Source organism: Grammomys surdaster, unplaced genomic scaffold, assembly GCF_004785775.1.
Source record: "Grammomys surdaster isolate TR1022 unplaced genomic scaffold, NIH_TR_1.0 242, whole genome shotgun sequence".
Classification (NCBI taxonomy): domain Eukaryota; kingdom Metazoa; phylum Chordata; class Mammalia; order Rodentia; family Muridae; genus Grammomys; species Grammomys surdaster.
Window position 1 is genome coordinate 6,452,868 of NW_021604687.1, and position 18,891 is coordinate 6,471,758.

The 18,891-nt window shown below is 44.8% G+C and overlaps 1 protein-coding gene and 1 non-coding gene across 2 annotated transcripts; both read left to right on the forward strand.

Annotated features, from left to right (window-relative positions):
* The first annotated feature begins 11,261 nt into the window (after positions 1-11,261).
* LOC114627124 lies at positions 11,262-11,420 on the forward strand. Its single transcript, XR_003712336.1, has one exon. It is a non-coding gene; the product is annotated as a U1 spliceosomal RNA (small nuclear RNA).
* Positions 11,421-15,827: 4,407 nt separating this feature from the next.
* Positions 15,828-17,787, forward strand: Cct8l2 (chaperonin containing TCP1 subunit 8 like 2). The gene has a single exon (XM_028774605.1). It carries the CDS (start codon positions 16,047-16,049, stop codon positions 17,736-17,738), a length of 1,692 nt encoding a protein of 563 aa, XP_028630438.1. The 5' UTR covers positions 15,828-16,046; the 3' UTR covers positions 17,739-17,787.
* The last annotated feature ends 1,104 nt before the right edge of the window (positions 17,788-18,891 follow it).

Sequence of the window (18,891 nt, forward strand, 5' to 3'; positions counted from 1 at the left end):
CGAGGGGCGCGGGCCGGGGGCGGCCGCAGGGGTCTCCGCCCGGCCCCTCCCCCAGGCCGCCCGCGGCGGGAGTAGAAAGGGCGGCGGAGGGGGCGGAGGGGACGGCGGGGCGGGGACAGCCACCCCTCCCCCGCGCCGTCAGCCCGTCAGGCCCACGCCGCGGCGAAGTTTTGACAGCTGCTCCAGTTGTTGTGGTGGGTTCCGGGGTGGTGCGAGCGCCGGCCTCTCAGTCGCGCGCCGGCGATCGCTCCCTCGCGCACTGCTCGCTCGCTCGCTCGCAGGCGTTCCCTACGGCTAGCCCCCTCGCGCTCGGTTCTCTCTCTCTCGCGGCTAGCTCTCACTGGTCCCTACGGCTTGCCCGCTCTCCTCCCGCCGGCGACTGCTCCCCTCACGCTCGGGATCGCTCCCTCACGCTAGCTTTCGGCTCCATCAAGCTTGGCTCCCTCACGCTGGGTTTCCTCTCGCTCGCTCTCTCTCTCGCGAACGCTCCCTCACGCTCGCTTTCTCTCCTGGGGCAGCAAAGGAGGAAGTTTTTGCGGCTGTGCGTTCACCATACAAACAACACGCGCACACCGCTGTGGCCGTCGCGCGAGGCCCGCACCCGGGTCCCCCGGGGCGACCCGCACCACAGACCTCTCAAACTCGCCGCCGGCTCGCCCACACACAGGCGCCTCCCGCCCCCGCCCCCAGAGCGCTGCTGCCACTCACGGGGCTGGCTCCGCGCATGCGCCCCCGCGCTCCCCGGCCGCCGCCGCTGACCTCACCGCCCCTCCCCCGCCCGCTGTGACGCGGCGGCGGCTGCAACTCCGGCTCCGGCAGGCGCTAAGCTGCGGACCGGGTAACCGGGATCAGGGTCCGGCCTGGCCGGGGCGGGGAGCGGTGTAAACACTCCGGAGCGTGCACCCGCGTGCGGTGCGCGCACGTGCGCCCGCGACCCCCTACGGGCGTGGGCCGGCCCGGGCCTCGCGGAGTCCCACGTAGGTTTCCCCGGTACGGCGCAACCACGGCAGGACAGCTTTAGCTCCTAATTCCAGCTGTCGTGTCTCCGTTCGACGTCATGTTTTAAACACTGTGAGCCCCGGAGGCTGCTGCCAGGTTGAGTGGAAGAAAATGTCTCTACACGGACAGAGATGCATCAGCGTGAACGTTGTGTGTGCTCAAGATATAAAAAATGGAAATACTGCTAAGCTGTTTCCCATTTTTAAAAAAAATGATTTCTTAAAAATGGGGCCAGAATTCGATAGGACGCGGGTCTGCTCCGCGCTTCCTTTGCACTGTGGATTGAGCAATAGTAGAGATGGGGAAAACAGATCTGTGGAGCATCGTGGAAGCTTAGAGTAGCCTGTCACTCACTGAGCTGCTCCGAGCCTGGAATCCGAGCGCACTTGCGATCAGTTCTTTCCATTCTCAACAGTTTCAACACTGGGCAAAAAAGAAAAAATAAAGCCACTTGTTTCTAGAGATCCCGTTCACCTTTCCTGCCACCCACCCAATAGCCAGGTTATTACCATTTAACTGAGCTTCGCATCTGGATCAAACTTTGATAGTCTAGCACCATATTACAGCTGTAAGCATGGTTTATTTTATTTGTATTTGTTTGTTTGTTTGTTTATTGCAATGGCTGAAATTTAGTCACTGAGGCATTTGAATTCCTTCAGGGTTTAATCCCTGGAGACCTTTTCAGCTTTATTTATATGTGCAGAAGAGGAAAAAGCTGCCTTAATAAAGGTAAGCTACAAAGCAAGTTCCAGGATAGCCAAGACTACGAAGAAAAAAACAGCAAAAGCATAACCCTCCAAAATATGGATGCTTTGAACAATTGAATATAGTTCCTATTTTTTGAAAACATGAAATATTCTACATTGTTTCTGGTATGTCATTTCTAATTTTATATGTGCTGTGTCAAATATAAATATTATTTTAGGGGAAAAGGAAAATTTTTATTAAATAAATTTTAAAAATACAAGATTTAGCCAGGCAGTGGCACACATACCATTAATCCCAGTACATAGTAGGTGCAGGCAGGCAGATCTGAGGCCTCAACATAAACCATCAGAAAGACCAGAGGGGAGGCTAGATGTAGTGGTACCCAGACAACGTTTGAACAATTAAGCCAGGTATAATAATGCATGCCTCTAATCCCAAGGCAGAGGCAGTCAGATCTCTGTAAATTTCAGGCCAGTCCAGGTTACATAGTGAAACCCTGTCTCAAAAAGAAAAAAAAAAAAAAATCTACATTCTAATGAATATACTTTCTTTTTTTTTCCTTTTTCCTATTTCTCTTTTTGAGATCGATTTCAAACTCACAGAACTCAAACCGTACGACATGTATGTACCATCATGCCTGTCCTAACAATGCATTAGTACAATATGTACTATTTTTTAAAATGTAGCAGATATGAAATAACTGTATCAGCCGCCTCTAAAGAACTGCTTTACGAAGGTCCTTTCATTTCTATACCATGTTTTTCTAAAATAGTGAACTCTTTCATGGCACAGCTAGTACTCTTAATCATACATAAATATATACATATATATTTTGTGTGCTAGAGGACTGGGGAAAATACATTACTGGCAACACAGGAAAAAAACAACATCTCAGGAAACAATAAGCAGGAGTGATTCTCCAAGAGTCTAGGAGAGCAGGGACTCCATACAAATTCATAGCCAGATCTATTGTTCCAACTGATGAAGAATAGATGCCACTGAGTGTCTTTGGTAAAGTGCAATTTGTTTTGCTTTTAGTGAGTATGAAAGCATCCATACGGCTCTCTACAGGTCCACTGTGACTGCTGCCCTGTTTTTCCTTGAAAGTCTTAAGTTCCTTGGGGTTGTTTATCCTGGGCTTGTTTGCTTTGCAATCAGTGCTGAGGATCAGACCAAGGACTTTGTGCATGTTAGGCAACTGTCTACCACTGAGCTTATATCTTTTTGTATTGATGTTCTTACTGTTTAAGTTGCACTTTCCTGGGGATGTAGTTCAATGGCAGAACCCTTACATAACACGTACCAAGATACATTATATGTATTACTTTGCATAAGGGATGTCAGTAAGGTATACACATATGCCTATGTGTTGGAAATCTTAAGGGAAGAAGCAGAAGAAAATAGAACACGTCTTCAAAGCAGGATGGGCCTGAGACATTGCTCAGTGGTTAAGAGCACTGGCTATTCTTGCAGAGCAATGAAGTGTGTGATCCACCATCCACATGGCAGCTCACAACTGTCTAATTCTAGACCTATGGGCTCCAATGCTCTCTTTTGGCCTCGGAGGGCACTAAGCATACCTTTGGTACACAGACATATAAGTAGTCAAACACTTACATGCACAAAATTTTAAAATTTATAATCTTTTTTGTTCATGGGTGTGTGTGTGTGTGTGTCTTAGTTAGGGTTTTACTGCTGTGAACAGACACCATGACCAAGGCAAGTCTTATAAAGGACAATATTGAATTGGGGCTGGCTTACAGGTTCAGAGGCTCAGTCCATTATCCTCAAGGCAGGAACATGACAGCATCCAGGAAGGCATGGCGCAGAAACTGAGAGTTCTACATCTTCATCTGAAGGCTACTAACAGAATACTGACTTCCAGGCAGCTAGAGTGAGGGTCTTATAGCTCACACCCATAGTGACATGTCTACTCCAACAGGGCCACACCTTCTAAGAGTGCTACTCCCTGGACTGAGCATATACAAACCATCACACAGGGTTTTGTTTGTTTGTTTGTTTGTTTTGGTTTTTTGAGACCGGGTTTCTCTGTATAGCTGTCCTGGAACTCACTCTGTAGACCTGGCCAGCCTTGAACTCAGAAATCCGCCTGCCTCTGCCTCCCAAGTGCTGGGATTAGGGCGTGTGCCACCACCGCCCAGCTCTACACAGGGTCTTATCATGTAGCTCTTTTTTGTCCTAGAACTTGATATGTAGACCAGATTGGCCTGGAATTCAGCAAGCTACCTGCTTTTACCTCCCAGAGATGGGATTAAAGATATGTATCACCACATGGTAAAATAACCTGCCTCCATTTTAGGCTTAAAAGCCATCTTATAGTAAAGACAAACTAGGTTCATCCCTGTTTATGATTAAATCTCCGTTTCTCAAGAATTGAGCTATGCCTCACCTATAACCTTAGCTACAAATGGTTCTGTACTGCTTGTTCCAGGAAATGACAACTATGTCTTTGTTCAAAAACTTATTATAACCGTCTTACAACCCTACCTTTGTTTCAAAAGGTTGTTATGAGCCGGGCGGTGGTGGTGCATGCCTTTAATCCCAGCACTTGGGAGGCAGAGGCAGGTGGATTTCTGAGTTTGAGGCCAGCCTGGTCTACAGAGTGAGTTCCAGGACAGCCAGAGCTACACAGAGAAACCCTGTCTCGAAAAACCAAAAAAAAAAAAAAACAACAACAAAAAAGGTTGTTATGCCTACCTGGCAATCGTGTCTTTGTTCCAGGAGGTAATTCTTACTAACTTGGTATGCTTATGTTCTGTTCCAGTGACATCATCTATTCTACCCTCCAGATCCCCCATTTGAAACCCCATAGACTGTAAGACCTCGTCTTTCTCACATCCCAGGGCTGACATCTTGAACCCTGTCTTATGGGGAGGCAGCCCAAGTATACAAATAAAAAGACTTGCTTTAATTAATTGCTTGTTGCCGGGCGATGGTGGCGCACGCCTTTAATCCCAGCACTTGGGAGGCAGAGGCAGGTAGATTTCTGAGTTCGAGGCCAGCCTGGTCTACAAAGTGAGTTCCAGGGCTATACAGAGAAACCCTGTCTCGAAAAACAAAAACAAACAAACAAAAGTTAATTGCTTGTTTTAATTAATTTGGTCATGATGATTTGGATGGCTGGTCTTTCTCCTATATTCTTTAGGATTAACACATACTCAGTTTCATATGAACTTTTAAAGAGATGAGTAATAGAGTTAACCCTTATCTATAAGTTTTGAATTTAGGGTCCTGGAGAGATGGCTCATCATCGGGTAAGAGGGACTGCTCTTCCAGAGGACCCAGGTTTAATTCCCAGCACCCACATGACAGCTCACAACCAGAATCTGGTAACCTCACACAGACATACATTCAGGCAAAACATCAATGCACATAGAATAAAAATAAATAAAAGTCATTTTTTAAAAAAAGTTTTGAATTTATATTGCTTCATCATGTGTACAAAACCATTTTTCCTACCAAGACAAATATGAAAAGATCAGTAAGCAATTAAAAAAATATAGGAAAACATACAAAATGGATGAAATATTTATATCTATTATATAAAAAATAAACATAGTTTTGATGTGAGATTTGATGGAAGAGTAGAAGACATCCCAGCCGACGGCTCTGACTGGGTAACCTGGAAACACTGCCAGCAAGTGCTGGACGTCAGAAGTCCTCAAGGAACAAAAGATGACTGACACAGGAGGAGATCTCATGCTCGCCTATCCCCTCTCCCTCTCCCGCATACTCTCCTAGGTTTATCTTCTTACAAACTCTGGAGACTGCTGAATCTTCATCTTCTCCTCTTGCTGTATTTGTATCTTCTTTTCTCACAGGAAACCAGGCTTGTTGGACTGAAGACCCTCAATGATTTGTTATGTCCTCGTCTTAGTGCCTAGGGGGTCTGCAGAGCATGTTATTTCCAAAAGAAATAAAAGGTCCACAGGACATGACTTTTGGAACCACACCAGTATACCGCACCAAGCAACATCCTTCTTACCAGGTCAAAATACATACTGTCTGGCGGGCTAAGGATATCGAGACCCTGGGTTCAGAGCCTGCACTGACCGCTTACGTATCTTCGCATACACTGTATATAGTTAGAGAATGTGTCTAGCAGACTATCAATACACAAGCTTCAGGGGTGTCTGTCTTTGTTATTGTTGTGTTTTTTGAGATAGGGTATCACATATCCCTGGCTTTTCTAAAAGCCAGGTATCAACTGGCCTTAAACTCCAGCTCTTCCTACCTCTACCTCCTACGTGCTTAGTCCACAGGCCTGCCACCCTGGACCACATCTTTTGACATGAAAAAAAAATTGATATCCAATCTATTTCTCAGAAGAATATCCCCTTCAAATTAAAATTGAGATACGGCAGTTCTACAGTTATTTTGATCTATGTAGAGACAGATACAACAAAATAAAACAAAACAAAAAACAAGTTAGAATATAAGGTAGTTGGTAGAATGCTTGCTTAAGTATGTGAGGCACTGGGTTTGATATCCCTCACCAAATAAGTTTTTAAAAGTCTATTGGACCCTGATTTAAGAAACTGACTTAGGAATCAAAGACAAAGATCAGTCTTGCCATTCTCTTCTGTGCTGTGCCTCACAGAGGAGAGAACTTTGTAACAAAACTCTGTTCGTGGGGGTGGGGTGGAAAGATGGGAGGGTGTATGATATAAATAGGGGCTGGAGAGATGGCTAAGAGTTTAAGGGCACTCACTGCTCTTCCAGGGGACCTGAATTTGATTCTCAGGACCCTTGCCAGACAAATCGAAACCTTCTTAAATCCAGCTCTAGGGTATTGATACCTTTGACCTCCCTGGGCATCTGCACTCACATGCACATACCTACCTGCAAACATACGCGCAGTTCACACATTTTTTTAAAAAAAAAATTGTTTTGTTTTTCCCAGAGCTTTTCTGCATAGCCCTGGCTGTTTTGGAACACACTCTGTAGACCAGGCTGCCGTCAAATTCAGAGATCCTCCTGAGTGCTGGGATTAAAAGTACGCACACCACTGCCTAGCTAACACATAATTTAAAATAATAAAAATTAAATCTTATGAAAACAACAACTAAAAAGGTATGAAATAATTAACACTTTAAAAATAAAGATCCCTTTTAGCTGGGCGGTGGTGGCGCACGCCTTTAATCCCAGCACTTGGGAGGCAGAGGCAGGTGGATTTCTGAGTTCGAGGCCAGCCTGGTCTACAGAGTGAGTTCCAGGACAGCCAGGGCTACACAGAGAAACCCTGTCTCGAAAAACCAAAAAAAAAAAAAAAAAAAAAGAACAACTAGGTTTTCTGAAGACAGAAGAACTCATAGTCACTTAGGTTAGTGTTTGGATTCCTTGGCCTGGTACAGTGCACCCCAGACAGCCCCTCTGCCTTCCCTGGCCTGGTACAGTGTACCCCAGACAGCCCCTCTGCCTTCACTGGCCTGGTACATACAGTGCACCCCAGACAGCCCCTCTGCCTTCACTGGCCTGGTACAGTGCACCCCAGACAGCCCCTCTGCCTTCCTTGGCCTGGTACGGTGCACCCCAGACAGCCCCTCTGCCTTCCCTGGCCTGGTACAGTGCACCCCAGACAGCCCCTCTGCTTTCCACTGTTAGGCGAGCTTTGTCACCCTCCCTACTTGGTCAATGGCTTTTAGTTCCAGTCAGGTGAAGTGGTTCTGGCTCTCCATGTCACCCTGTGGCCCTTTCCCTTTCACCTGACCAATCCCATTTATCTCTTCTGCTGCCACTTAAGACAATGCTCACCTTTAATCCCAGCACTTGGGAGGCAGAGGCAGGCGGATTTCTGAGTTCAAGAGTTCGAGGCTAGCCTGGTCTACAGAGTGAGTTCCAGGACAGCCAGGGCTACACAGAGAAACCCTGTATCGAAAAAGCCAAAAAAAAAAAAAAAAAGACAATGCTCACCCTTCACCTTGTGTCTCCAGGAGGATGGTCCTGTTCTGCTCCGGATGGGTATAGAGCAAGGTGTCCTGGCCTTTGTCTACTCTCAGCCCTTTTTGCCCAAGAAAGTGTGTATCTCTGGCTGGCCTGGAACTCATGGTATAGACCAGACTATCCCTGAACTCATAGAGATCTGTCTGCCTCTGCCACCTTTAGCCTCCTTTAGTTGGTTTTTGAAGCAGATGTTTCATTGTCTCGAGCTTGAAACTTGAAGCTATGTTGTAACCAAGGATGGCCTTGAACTCTCGATCCTCTTGCTTCTATGTTGCCAGTGCTGGGATTATAAACCTGTGCCACTCCCAAGACTACTATCTTAAATTGCATTTTTTTTTTTTTTTTGGTCTTTCAAGACAGGGTTTCTCTGTGTAGCTCTGGCTGTCCTGGAACTCACTCTGTATACCAGGCTAGCCTTGAACTCAGAAATCCACCTGCCTCTGCCTCCCCAAGTGCTGGGATTAAAGGCGTGTGCCACCACTGCCCAGTGTAATTTTTTTTAAAGTCAAATATTCTAATAGTGTAATACCATGATATACAAGTTGATAACTTACATGCTGGTAAGGAAGGTAGGAAAACAGTTTAGTTAAACTCTTTGTTTTCTGTAATTAAACCATTTTTTTTCCTACAAGAGCAGAGAAACCTGTAGAGTAAAAACGCCGCAATTTATAACATACTATGGAACTGTCAAAAATGACTTGGGGCTAGAGGGATGGCTCATCAGTTAAGAATACTTTCAGATGACCAGAGTTCAGTTTCCAGTCCCCATATCAGGCAACTCACAACTACTTGAAACTCCAATTTTAGGGGATCCAAAACCCTTTTTGGACCTCTTTTGGCATACTTGTGTATATACATACATACATCCACAAATACATAAATACAAATGAAATATTTTAAAAGAAATAAAATACCTTGGATTCACTATCCTTTAATATTTTTTTTTTTTTAAATAAAAAAATTTTTTTTTAAAAACATTTTTTTTTTTTTTAATTTATTTATTTATTTATTTATTTTATTGGTGAGTACACTGTAGCTGTCTTCAGACACACCAGAAGAGGGCATCCAATCTCATTACGGATGGTTGTGAGCCACCATGTGGTTGCTGGGATTTGAACTCAGGACCTCTGGAAGAGCAGTCAGTGCTCTTAACCGCTGAGCCATCTCTCCAGCCCCCTTTAATATTTTTTAATATTCCTTTTTTAATTAAAAAAAAAATGTGCTGGGCGTTGGTGGTATACTCCTTTAATCCAGTACTCAGGAGGTAGAGGCAGGGAGATCTCTCTAAGTTCAAGACCAGCCTAGTCTACAGAGTGAGTTCCAGGACAACAAAAGCTACACAGAAAAACACTGTTTTGAAGAAAAAAGTTATGAATGTGGGAATTTTGCCTGCAAAAGCCAAAAGAGTGGATCAGATCCTCTGCAATTAGACTTACAAATGTCTGTGAGCTGCTATGCAGGTGCTGAAAACTGAACCCAAGCTTTCTGGAAGAGCAGCCAGTGCTTTTGACTGCTAAGACATCTCTCCACCCCCAAATCTTTGGTGTTTGTTTGCTTGCCTGCTTTTGTTTTTTGAGACAGGGTCTCTCGATGTAGTCCTGACTGTCCTGCAACTTGCTGGGCCTCCAGCTCACAAAGAGCCTACTGCCTCTGCCTCCTGAGTGCTGGAATTAAAGTCATATGCCAACATTCCTGGCCCTGATTTAAAAAAATAAAAACTAAATCAGACAGAACTAATCTTGGTTCTTATATAAGATTTAATTTATTTTATGCGTCTGCTTATTTGGCCTACATGCTTGTATGTGCTCTGTGTGGGTACCTAAGGAGGTCAGAGGAGGGATCCTGTGACAAGGTTGTGAGCCGCCGTGTAGATGCTGGGAAATAAACTCAGGTCTTCTAGAAGAGCAGCCAGTGCTCTTTCTGCTGAACCAATGTTCAGTTATTTGATCCCATGCAGAGGACATAATCCACAGTTTTAAGAAGCTGGGGTCTGGCCAGGCAGTGGTGGCATACACCTTTAATCCCAGTACTTGGGAGGCAGAGGCAGGCGGATTTCTGAGTTCGAGGCCAGCCTGGTCTACAGAGTTCGTTCCAGGACAGCTTGGGCTATAAAGAGAAACCTGGTCTCGAAAAACAAAAACAAAAAAACAAAAACAAAACAAAAAAAGAAGCTGGGGTCTGAAGAGAGTAGAATGACTCAGTGGGTCAAGGGACTTGTGACCGAACCTGACAGGCAATTCATTATTGCCTCAGTAACATTCAGGAGGCTGTGTACCTGGTGTCACAAACTTTCAGAAGCCTGTTGCTAGTAGACTCTCCAAAATCATGAGGTCACACACCTGTAATTCCAGATCTTATGAGGCTGAGGCAGAGGAATTTTGATCTCTAGGCCAGCCTGGACTACACAGGGAGTATGAGGCCAGCCTGGGCTACACAGCAAATATGAGACCAGTAAAGAGCACTTGTTTAAAAAGAAAAAAAAAGGCAGGCATGGCGGTACACACCTTTAGTTACACAGTAGGGAAGAAGAAGCAAGTGGATCTAGGTGAGTTTCAAGATCAAACACTGAGCATACATGCACACACCTACAACCCAGCACTTTGGAGTTGGAGACAAGAGATTAGAAGTTCAAGGTTATTTTCGACTACTTAACAAATTGGAGGCCCAAGTTATATGAGACTGTCAAAATTTAGAGAAAGAGAGAAGGGAGAAGGAAACAATTTAAGTTTTATGTTTTGGGTGTTTGGCCTACCCATATGTCTACGAATCACTTGTATGCCTGGTGCTCTTGGAGACCAGAAAACAACATAGAAGCTCCTGGAACTAGAGTCGGAGAGAGTTGTGAGCCACCATGTGGGTGCTGGGAACTCAGCCAGCCCTCTCTGAGGTCAACAAGTATCATTAACTGTTGAACCATCTGTCCAGCTCCAAGCAGGTTGGTTGGTTGGTTTGCTTGTTTATTTGATTATTAAAGAGAGAGAGGGGCAGGGAAGATGGGGCTGGAGAGGTGGCTCAGTGGTTAAGAGCACGTACTGCTTTTCCAGAGGACCTGAGTTCAATTCCCAGCACTCACATCAGGCAGCTTGCAACTGCCTGTAACTCAGCTCCAGAGCCTCTGACACTGTTGACCTACAGAAATGCCTGTATACACATACACATAACTTTAAAAAGAACAAACATATATCTTTAGAGAGAGAAAGGATATCAAAACAGTTGCCCATGGGCCAGCAAGATGGCTCGGTTGTAGGTAAGGATGATTCAAGCCTGGTGACTTGAGTTCTCTCCAAAGCCCACACACTAGAAGGATAGGACAAACTCCCAATTTCCCCAAGTTGTCTTCTGACCTTCACACACACCATGTCTGTGTGCCTCCTCACACATAAAACAAATAAATGTAAGATGTATATTGTTTAATATATTAAATTTATATATTATAGTGTGTAATTATATAGTTTAATGTATTTAGTTTAAATATAGTTAATATATAACATGTTGTACATTATATAATGTATATTTATATATAAAAACATTATATATATATATATATATATATATATATATATATAATACATATTGTTTTCAAAGTTCTCATTCTTACCTGGCTGAGGAAATACCATGATCTAAAATTGGTTTTCCAGAATGACGCTCATCCATTTGACTGGAGATATGCTGAATCCTGTGATTTCCCCAAATTGAAGAAACTCAACTGCATGATTTATAATAATGGAAAACTATGTTAAAAATCTCCCCTGTTACAGAGAAACAAGAAAGTTGTCCAGCCTTCAGATAGTATCTCCTTAGAAGCATTCTGAAGCCATGAAAACACTGGCAGGAAAACGATTACAAAAATAGAAAAGTCAAATATACATATATATATACATATATATATATATATATATGTATATATATATGTGTGTGTGTGTGTGTGTGTGTGTGTATGTGTGTGTGTATGTGTGTATGTGTGTATGTATGTATATACATATATATATGTATATCCCATTTTAAAAACACATTTTTAAAATGTGACTATCATTATTCATGCATATAATAATTCATAAATGAATAATTCATATTCATGCATAAAGTAGCAATGTTCATGAAGAAGTAGATAGTGATTTGGGGTCATAGGTCAGGAGATACTGTGCTTGCTTGATGTTCATGAAGCCGTGGATTTAACACCAGCAGGCCATAAGCCAGGCATAATAGTCTTTACCTGTGATCTCAGTACCTGGGAGAAGGAAGGAAGTAAAGATCTTCGCTGGCTGCAGTTTGAGACTTTATCTTAAAACAATCAGGCAAGATGGTTCAGTGGGTAAGGTGGTTGCTGCTAGGCCTAATGAGTTCCATCCCTGTAACCAAATGGATAAAGAAGAAAACCAGCTCTCACTAGTTGTCCTCTGGTCTTCATACACACATAGACATAAAAATATAAAAATAAAAATATAAATATAAGGAAAAAACCCCACAAAAACAAACAAGCCAAGTGTGGTGGGGTGTGATGACAGACTATAATTCCAGCACTTGCTGATGGATGCAGGAGAATCACGAGTTCCAGGCTGTTCTAGTTTGCTTTTTTTGTTGCTGTGATAAAAATACTATCCAAAAGCAACTTAGGGGAGGGAAGGGTTTATTTGACTTATACTTCCAGGTCATACTTCATCACTGAGGGAAGTCAGAGCAGAAACTCAAGCACACTCTATAGAGGAAGCCACTTACTGGCTCACTCTAATATAACCCATGCCCACCAGTCTAGGGATGGTGTTGCCCATAGTGGGCTTTGCCTGCCCCTCCATCAAACATCAGTAAAGATGATACCTCACAGACACTGAAACAGAAAAATCTGATCTAGGCAATTCTTCATTGGCATCTCACTGTATCAAGTTGGCAATAAAAAATAAACAGCATGAGACAGGTACAGTGGCACACACCTTCAGTCTCAGTACTCGGGAGGTTGACATAGGTGGACCTTTGTGAGGTTGATGCCAGCTTGGTCTACATTGTGAGTTTCAGAACAGCCAAGACTATTTAAAGAGACTCTGTCGCAAACCAAACCAAACCAAACCAACCAAACAACAAAAAAACAGAACCAGCATAAGGCCAACCTGAGCCATATGAGAGACCCTGCCTTAAAGAGACAGTAGTAAATGATGGCTTCCTCTGGGCTGGGATTCCTGGCGAACTTTACCCCCTCTGCACTGTGCACGTTTCTCTTCATTGCATAGGTGCCATTTCTTTTGTTGTTTAAGATGGGAATTGAAATACAGCCCAGCACTCCAGAGGCAGCAGCTGCCACATCCCTGTGAATCCACAGCCAGCCAGTTCCAGTCCAACCATGAGTATCTAATGAGAACCTGTCGACCCAGGCAGTGGTGGCACATGCCTTTACTCCCAGCACTCGGGAGGCAGAGGCAGGCAGATCTCTGAGTTCAAGGCCAGCCTGGTCTACAGAGTGAGTTCCAGGACAGCCAGGGCTACACTGAGAAACCCTGTCTCGAAACAAAAACAAAAGAAGAAGAAGAAGAAGAAGAAGAAGAGGAGGAGGAGGAGGAGGAGGAGGAGGAGGAGGAGGAGGAGGAGGAGAGAACCTGTCTATAGATGATAGATAGATGGATGGATAGATAGATGATAGATAGATAGATAGATAGATAGATAGATAGATAGATAGATAGATAGATGATAAAGATAGCCCAGGCTGTCCCTAAATTTGCAATCTTCCTGCATCATCTTTCTGAGTTCCTGGGATTACAAGCTTGACCCACCAAGCCAGGCTTATTTTTATTTTACTTTATTTATTATGTTAAAAATTCTCTGTATTTGTGTGTGTGTGTGTGTGTGTGTGTGTGTGTGTGACTTAGAGGAAGTCATTCACTGCCAGATACCAGATGTGGGTTCTGAAAACCAAAGTCAGGTCCTAGAAGAGCAGTGTAAGACTTTGCCCATTGAATTTACATACACTCTGGTATTTTCCTCTTTTCTTGCAACAGCTCTTTGGTGAAAATATTAAAACTATGACCACCATCCTATCACAATCTGTGCTGCTGTGGTTTCCAAGTTCTGTTTCTCTCAGGGACAACTGCCAGAAAATGTATGACATTGTTGTGACATTCCTTCAACCTCAGTGGACTTATTCGTCGTCCCACCAGGGGCTATCTCTCACCTATCAAAGGCTGGGTTCATTCCCTATAAATCTGTGAGTTTTCAACTCTTGCCTATGTGCTTCGCCTGGTACTGATCACAGTGGATATTCAAGAAGCATCTGCTAGATTACCTCATAGACATCATTACTCTACCAAATCCAGAGGGGGTAAAGGCCAGAAGGGGCCAGAGGGAGGCTTCATGTCTTTATTTCCAGCAGCTTTTGTTGTCCTATTGCTGCAGCTTATTCGGCATAACCAGTGGCCGCTTTTTAAAATAGTTACTTCAACAATGGGTATACTGTGTGACAGACCACAACACACTACAACTTCCATGAGAGTTTGTTTGTTTGTTTGTTTGTTTTCAGGAGAGCAGGTAGCAAAGGGCTGAAGATGAATATGAAGGGACAGGGAGATGAGTGGGACTGGGAATGTCTGATGTGAAATTCACATTTCATGAATTTCTTTGTGTTTTTTATGTGGTGGCAGTGGTGGCACTCACCTTTAATCCCAACACTCAGTAGGCACAGGCAGGTGGATCTCTGTGACTTTGAGGCTAGTCTGGTCTACAGACTAAATCTCAGGACAGCTAGCCAGGATTATCCAGAGAAACCCTGTCTTAAAAAAATAAAGTAAAGCCGGGCGGTGGTGGCCCACACCTTTAATCCCAGCACTTGGGAGGCAGAGGCAGGCGGATTTCTGAGTTTGAGGCCAGCCTGGTCTACAGAGTGAGTTCCAGGACAGCCAGGACTATACAGAGAAACTCTATCTCGAAAAAAATTTTAAAAAAAATGTAAAAATTTTTTAAATAAAAAAAATAAAGAAATAAAAAGTTTTTTAAAAGGTGTGGGCCACCATCTCAGCTTTTTCTAAAAGTTTTTTTTTTTTAATTATGAGTTTTGAGGTTTAGGTATATGCAAATGAGCACAGGTACTTACAGTGGCCCAAGATGTTGTATCCTCTGGAGCTTGAGATATCAGTAGCTGTAAGCTGTCCAGTGTGGAGGCTGGGGTTGGAGTCAGGGTCTTCAGTAAGAGCACTGACTGCTGTGCTTTGTGTTTTGTTTTGTAAGATAGAGTCTTGCTGTGTAGCCCGAGGTGGACTCCAACTTAAGGCAAACTTCCTGCCTCCTCCCCCCAAGTGCAGGGAATACAGGTGTGTACCACCACACTTCATTCTTCAATGACTTTTGTTTGTTTGTATGTTTGTTTTTGTTTTGTTGGTGGAGACAGAGTCTCACTGTCAGCTCTGGCTGGCCTAGAACTCCCTAGGTAGCTATCAGACTGGCCTCAGACTTGTAGCAATGATCTTGTCCCTGCCTCTGGGGACTGAATTTAGATCTGTCAGGCTTGATTTGTGTTTGGGGGGTATTTTGTTGTTGGCCTTTCTGTTTTCTTTGCCTTTTGAGACATTCCCAGTCTGTAGCCCAGGCTGGCATGGAATTTGTGATGGTCCCACAGTCTCCAAGTACTGGGATCACAAGGATAAACCAGACAACCAATTATGTCATGTTTTATTGTTAGTTCTGGGTTTTCTTTGTTTTTGTTTTTTTCCAGACAGGATTTCTCTGTGTGACAGCCCTGGCTATAGATCAGGCTGTCTTTGAACTCACAGAAATCTGCCAGCCTCTGCCTCCCTAGTCCTGGGATTAAAGGCAAGTGCCACCACCACCCAATATATCACCCAAAACACCAAACACTGTGGCATTTTTAGTACTACAGCTCTATAGTACAATTTGAGTTTGAGCATGGTGATACCTCCGGCAGGTTAGTTCTGTTTTTGTTTTGGTGCTATGTAGAACACCCCCAACCTTAGTTCCCTCAAAACAGCAAAGATAGTCTTCTTTAGAAACTTTAGAAATGTTTCTGAATTTTCAATAGCAAAGGTATTTTGGCTTGTTGGTGTTTGTTCCATCAGGGTCTTCTCATGCTTACTGTTCCTCTGTGACTTCATTCCCTATCTATGGTTCCATTTGCTACTTTGTGACTTCATCAGAGGGGCAGTTTAGCCCATGTGGGTCAGAGCTCCCAGGGACCTTGTTTGTTCAGACTCAGTTTTGGAGATGGGTCCGGAACTGAGCTCTCTGAACCTCATCCTTGGGCACAAAGTGGAAGTCCACTTCTGGTTGGCTTCTGCATGTAGCAGGTGATGTGAATTTGGTTTCTGGAGCAGCGTCAAAGAGAGATGCCAAGGGTGTGCCTACTGCCATTTCTAGAGTGCTTCTAACGGTTAGTCTAACCCATGGAGGTCTCCCCATCTTCCCGGGCCACTCAAACCAGAGTCCAAGCAGACCTAGAACTGCCCCAGCGACTGATGAAGCCAGGCCTGGAGAAAAACTCCGAATCTCAAGAAGAAGAGCCGTCATACATACTGAGGGCCACAGCTGCAGCTCAGACCCTAGCCAGTATCATCCGGTCTTGTTATGGCCCCTATGGCCGGCAGAAGTTTCTGGTGACTGCCAAGGGAGAAACAGTTTGTACAGGTCATGCTGCAGCCATCCTCAAGGCTCTGGAGCTCGAGCACCCAGCTGCCCAGTTTGTTCAAGAATTAGCCCAAACCCAGGCAGAGAACGCTGGGGATGGCACGGCCTTTGTTGTTCTCCTGACAGAAGCCTTGCTGGAGCAAGCCCATTACCTTCTGTGGGCTGGCCTAACTCCAACCCAGCTCCGGGAGGCCTTTGCCACGGCCACAGCAGAAGTCCTGGACGCTCTGCCTTCCCTGGCCATCCGCTCTCTAGGGCCTTTGGAAGACCCTTCCTGGGCTCTCTATTCTGTGATGAATACCCACACTCTGTCCAACGCAGATTATTTAACCAAACTTGTAGCTCAAGTGTGTTGGGTTAGCAGGGAGCCAAATGGCAGCTTCAAGCCTGAGAGTATTGTCGTGTGCGTACTTCAGGGTGGGACGCTGACTGACTCCCGAATTTTTCCTGGAATAGCAATAGCCGGGAAGGTCTGTGGACGAAAGACTGAGGTGCTGAATGATGCCACAGTGGCCCTGTTCGATTGTTCCTTTGGTCCTACAAATCTATTTGCAAAGGCCGCACCGCGTCTCTCCAACCCGGATGAACTGCTAAGATTTCGGAGACAAGCTGAACGAGTGGAAAAGGAAATAACCCAACTGGCCGTTATGGACATTAACGTGGTAGTGGTCTTGGGAGAAGTTAATGAGAAGTCGGTGGAGCAGGCCGACTACTGTGGCATCATGGTGATTCAAGCCAAGTCCCGAAAGGAGATTGTCTACCTGAGTGAGAAACTGGGTACTCCTCTCCTCGGTCGTCTCCTTCCTCCCCTGGAGTCTGGGAAGTGCCACAAGGTTTACAGGAAGGAGTTTGGTGATAATGCAATGATAATGTTTGAGTGGGAACATGAGATTGCACCTTTTCTCTCAGTGGTCCTTAGGGGACCCACCATCCACGGACTTCGGGGTGCAGAGCAGGCTGTCTACTACGGCATTGATGCATTTTCTCAGCTGTGTCAAGATCCCAGACTACTGCCAGGAGGCGGTGCCACAGAGATGGCTCTGGCAAAAATGCTGGAAGACAAAGGAAGCCGAATGGCTGGCCCCAGCGGTCTGGCCTTCCAAGCATTTGCTCAAGCCCTGAGTTCTCTGCCTAAAACCCTGGCAGAGAATGCAGGCTTAGCTGCCCAAAGCGTGATGGCAGAAATGAGTGCATTTCACCAAGCTGGGAACTTCTTCATTGGAGTGGGAGCAGACGGTTTAGTAAATGTGACTCTTGAAGGTATATGGGACATACTGAAGACCAAAGCCCAAGGGATACAAGCAGTAGCTGAGCTGGTGCAGCAGCTGGTGACTGTGGACCAGATTATAGTGGCCAGAAAGACGACTGAGTACAGTCAGTTCATGAAACCCACCTCGAACACAAAGGTATCCTCACCCCTGAGAGCAAAATTCTTTGGAAAGTACGTATAGTGACACACTAAATAAAAGAATGGTCAGGATTGCAAAGTGACCTCCAAAATACAGATGTTTTCCTTTTCTGTCCCTCAAGGCTGGGGCTTCTAGAGCCAATTCATTCGTTCTTTCATTCATTTGTTCCTTCCTTCTTTCCTTCCTCCCTCCCTTTCTCCCTCCCTTCCTTCTTTCCTTTCTCTCTGTTGTTTTGTTTTGTTTGATGCAGAGTTTTTCTGTGTAATAGCTCTGGCTATTCTGAAACTGGCTTTATAGATCAGGTTGGCCTAAAACTCTCAGAAATCTGCCTGCCTCTGCCTCCCAGAATGCTGGGATTAAAGGTATGTACCACCATACCCTCTAGGGCACATTTCTAAAAGATTTGTGTACCACCATACCCTCTAGGGCACATTTCTAAAAGATTTGTGTGTGTGTGTGTGTGTGTGTGTGTGTTTTGATGTGTGGGTATGGGTGAGTGCATGTGTGTGCAGGAGGGACCCACTGAGGTCAGAAGAATGTGTCATATCCCCTGGAGCTGGAGTTACAGGCAGTTGTGAAGGGTATGTGGGTGCTGGGAATGGAACCCAGGTCCTTTGGAAGAACAGCCGGTGGGTGCTCTTAACCACGGAGCTGTCTCTCCCCCAGCACATGAAGTCAGGCTGCAGAACAACAGAGATGAAGATATGTACTGCCAGCAACTGGGAGGTAAGTACAGAAGGAGGATCAGGTGAGTGTGAGACTCAGCTGTAGAATGAGTTCCAGGTCAGTCTGGGCTTTGTAAATAAGACCTGTTTCAAAAAACAAAACAAACTCCTAGCACGCTGCTGTTAGAGATAGGAAGAGCACAAATTCAAGGTCACCTTTAGCAATTCATTGAGGACAGATTCAGCGTATAAGACCTTGCCTCAGAGAAGAGAGAAGAGGGCAGAGAGAGAGATTCTTTCTAGTAACTTAGCTCCACTCCGAGTCTTGATGTTTCTGTTTCCTGTTTCTCTCTACCACACCTGTTTTTACGGTAACAGAAAGTGCAAAGATGCAGTCCTAACAGAATTTTAAATTAAGTATCTGGATTTTGGTGGTGGGAAAAAAGAAAGAACAGTCATCTTTTCCCACCTCTAAACATCCCTTCTATGGTATCACACGTGTGATGGATGTCTACACAACAGTGTCACAC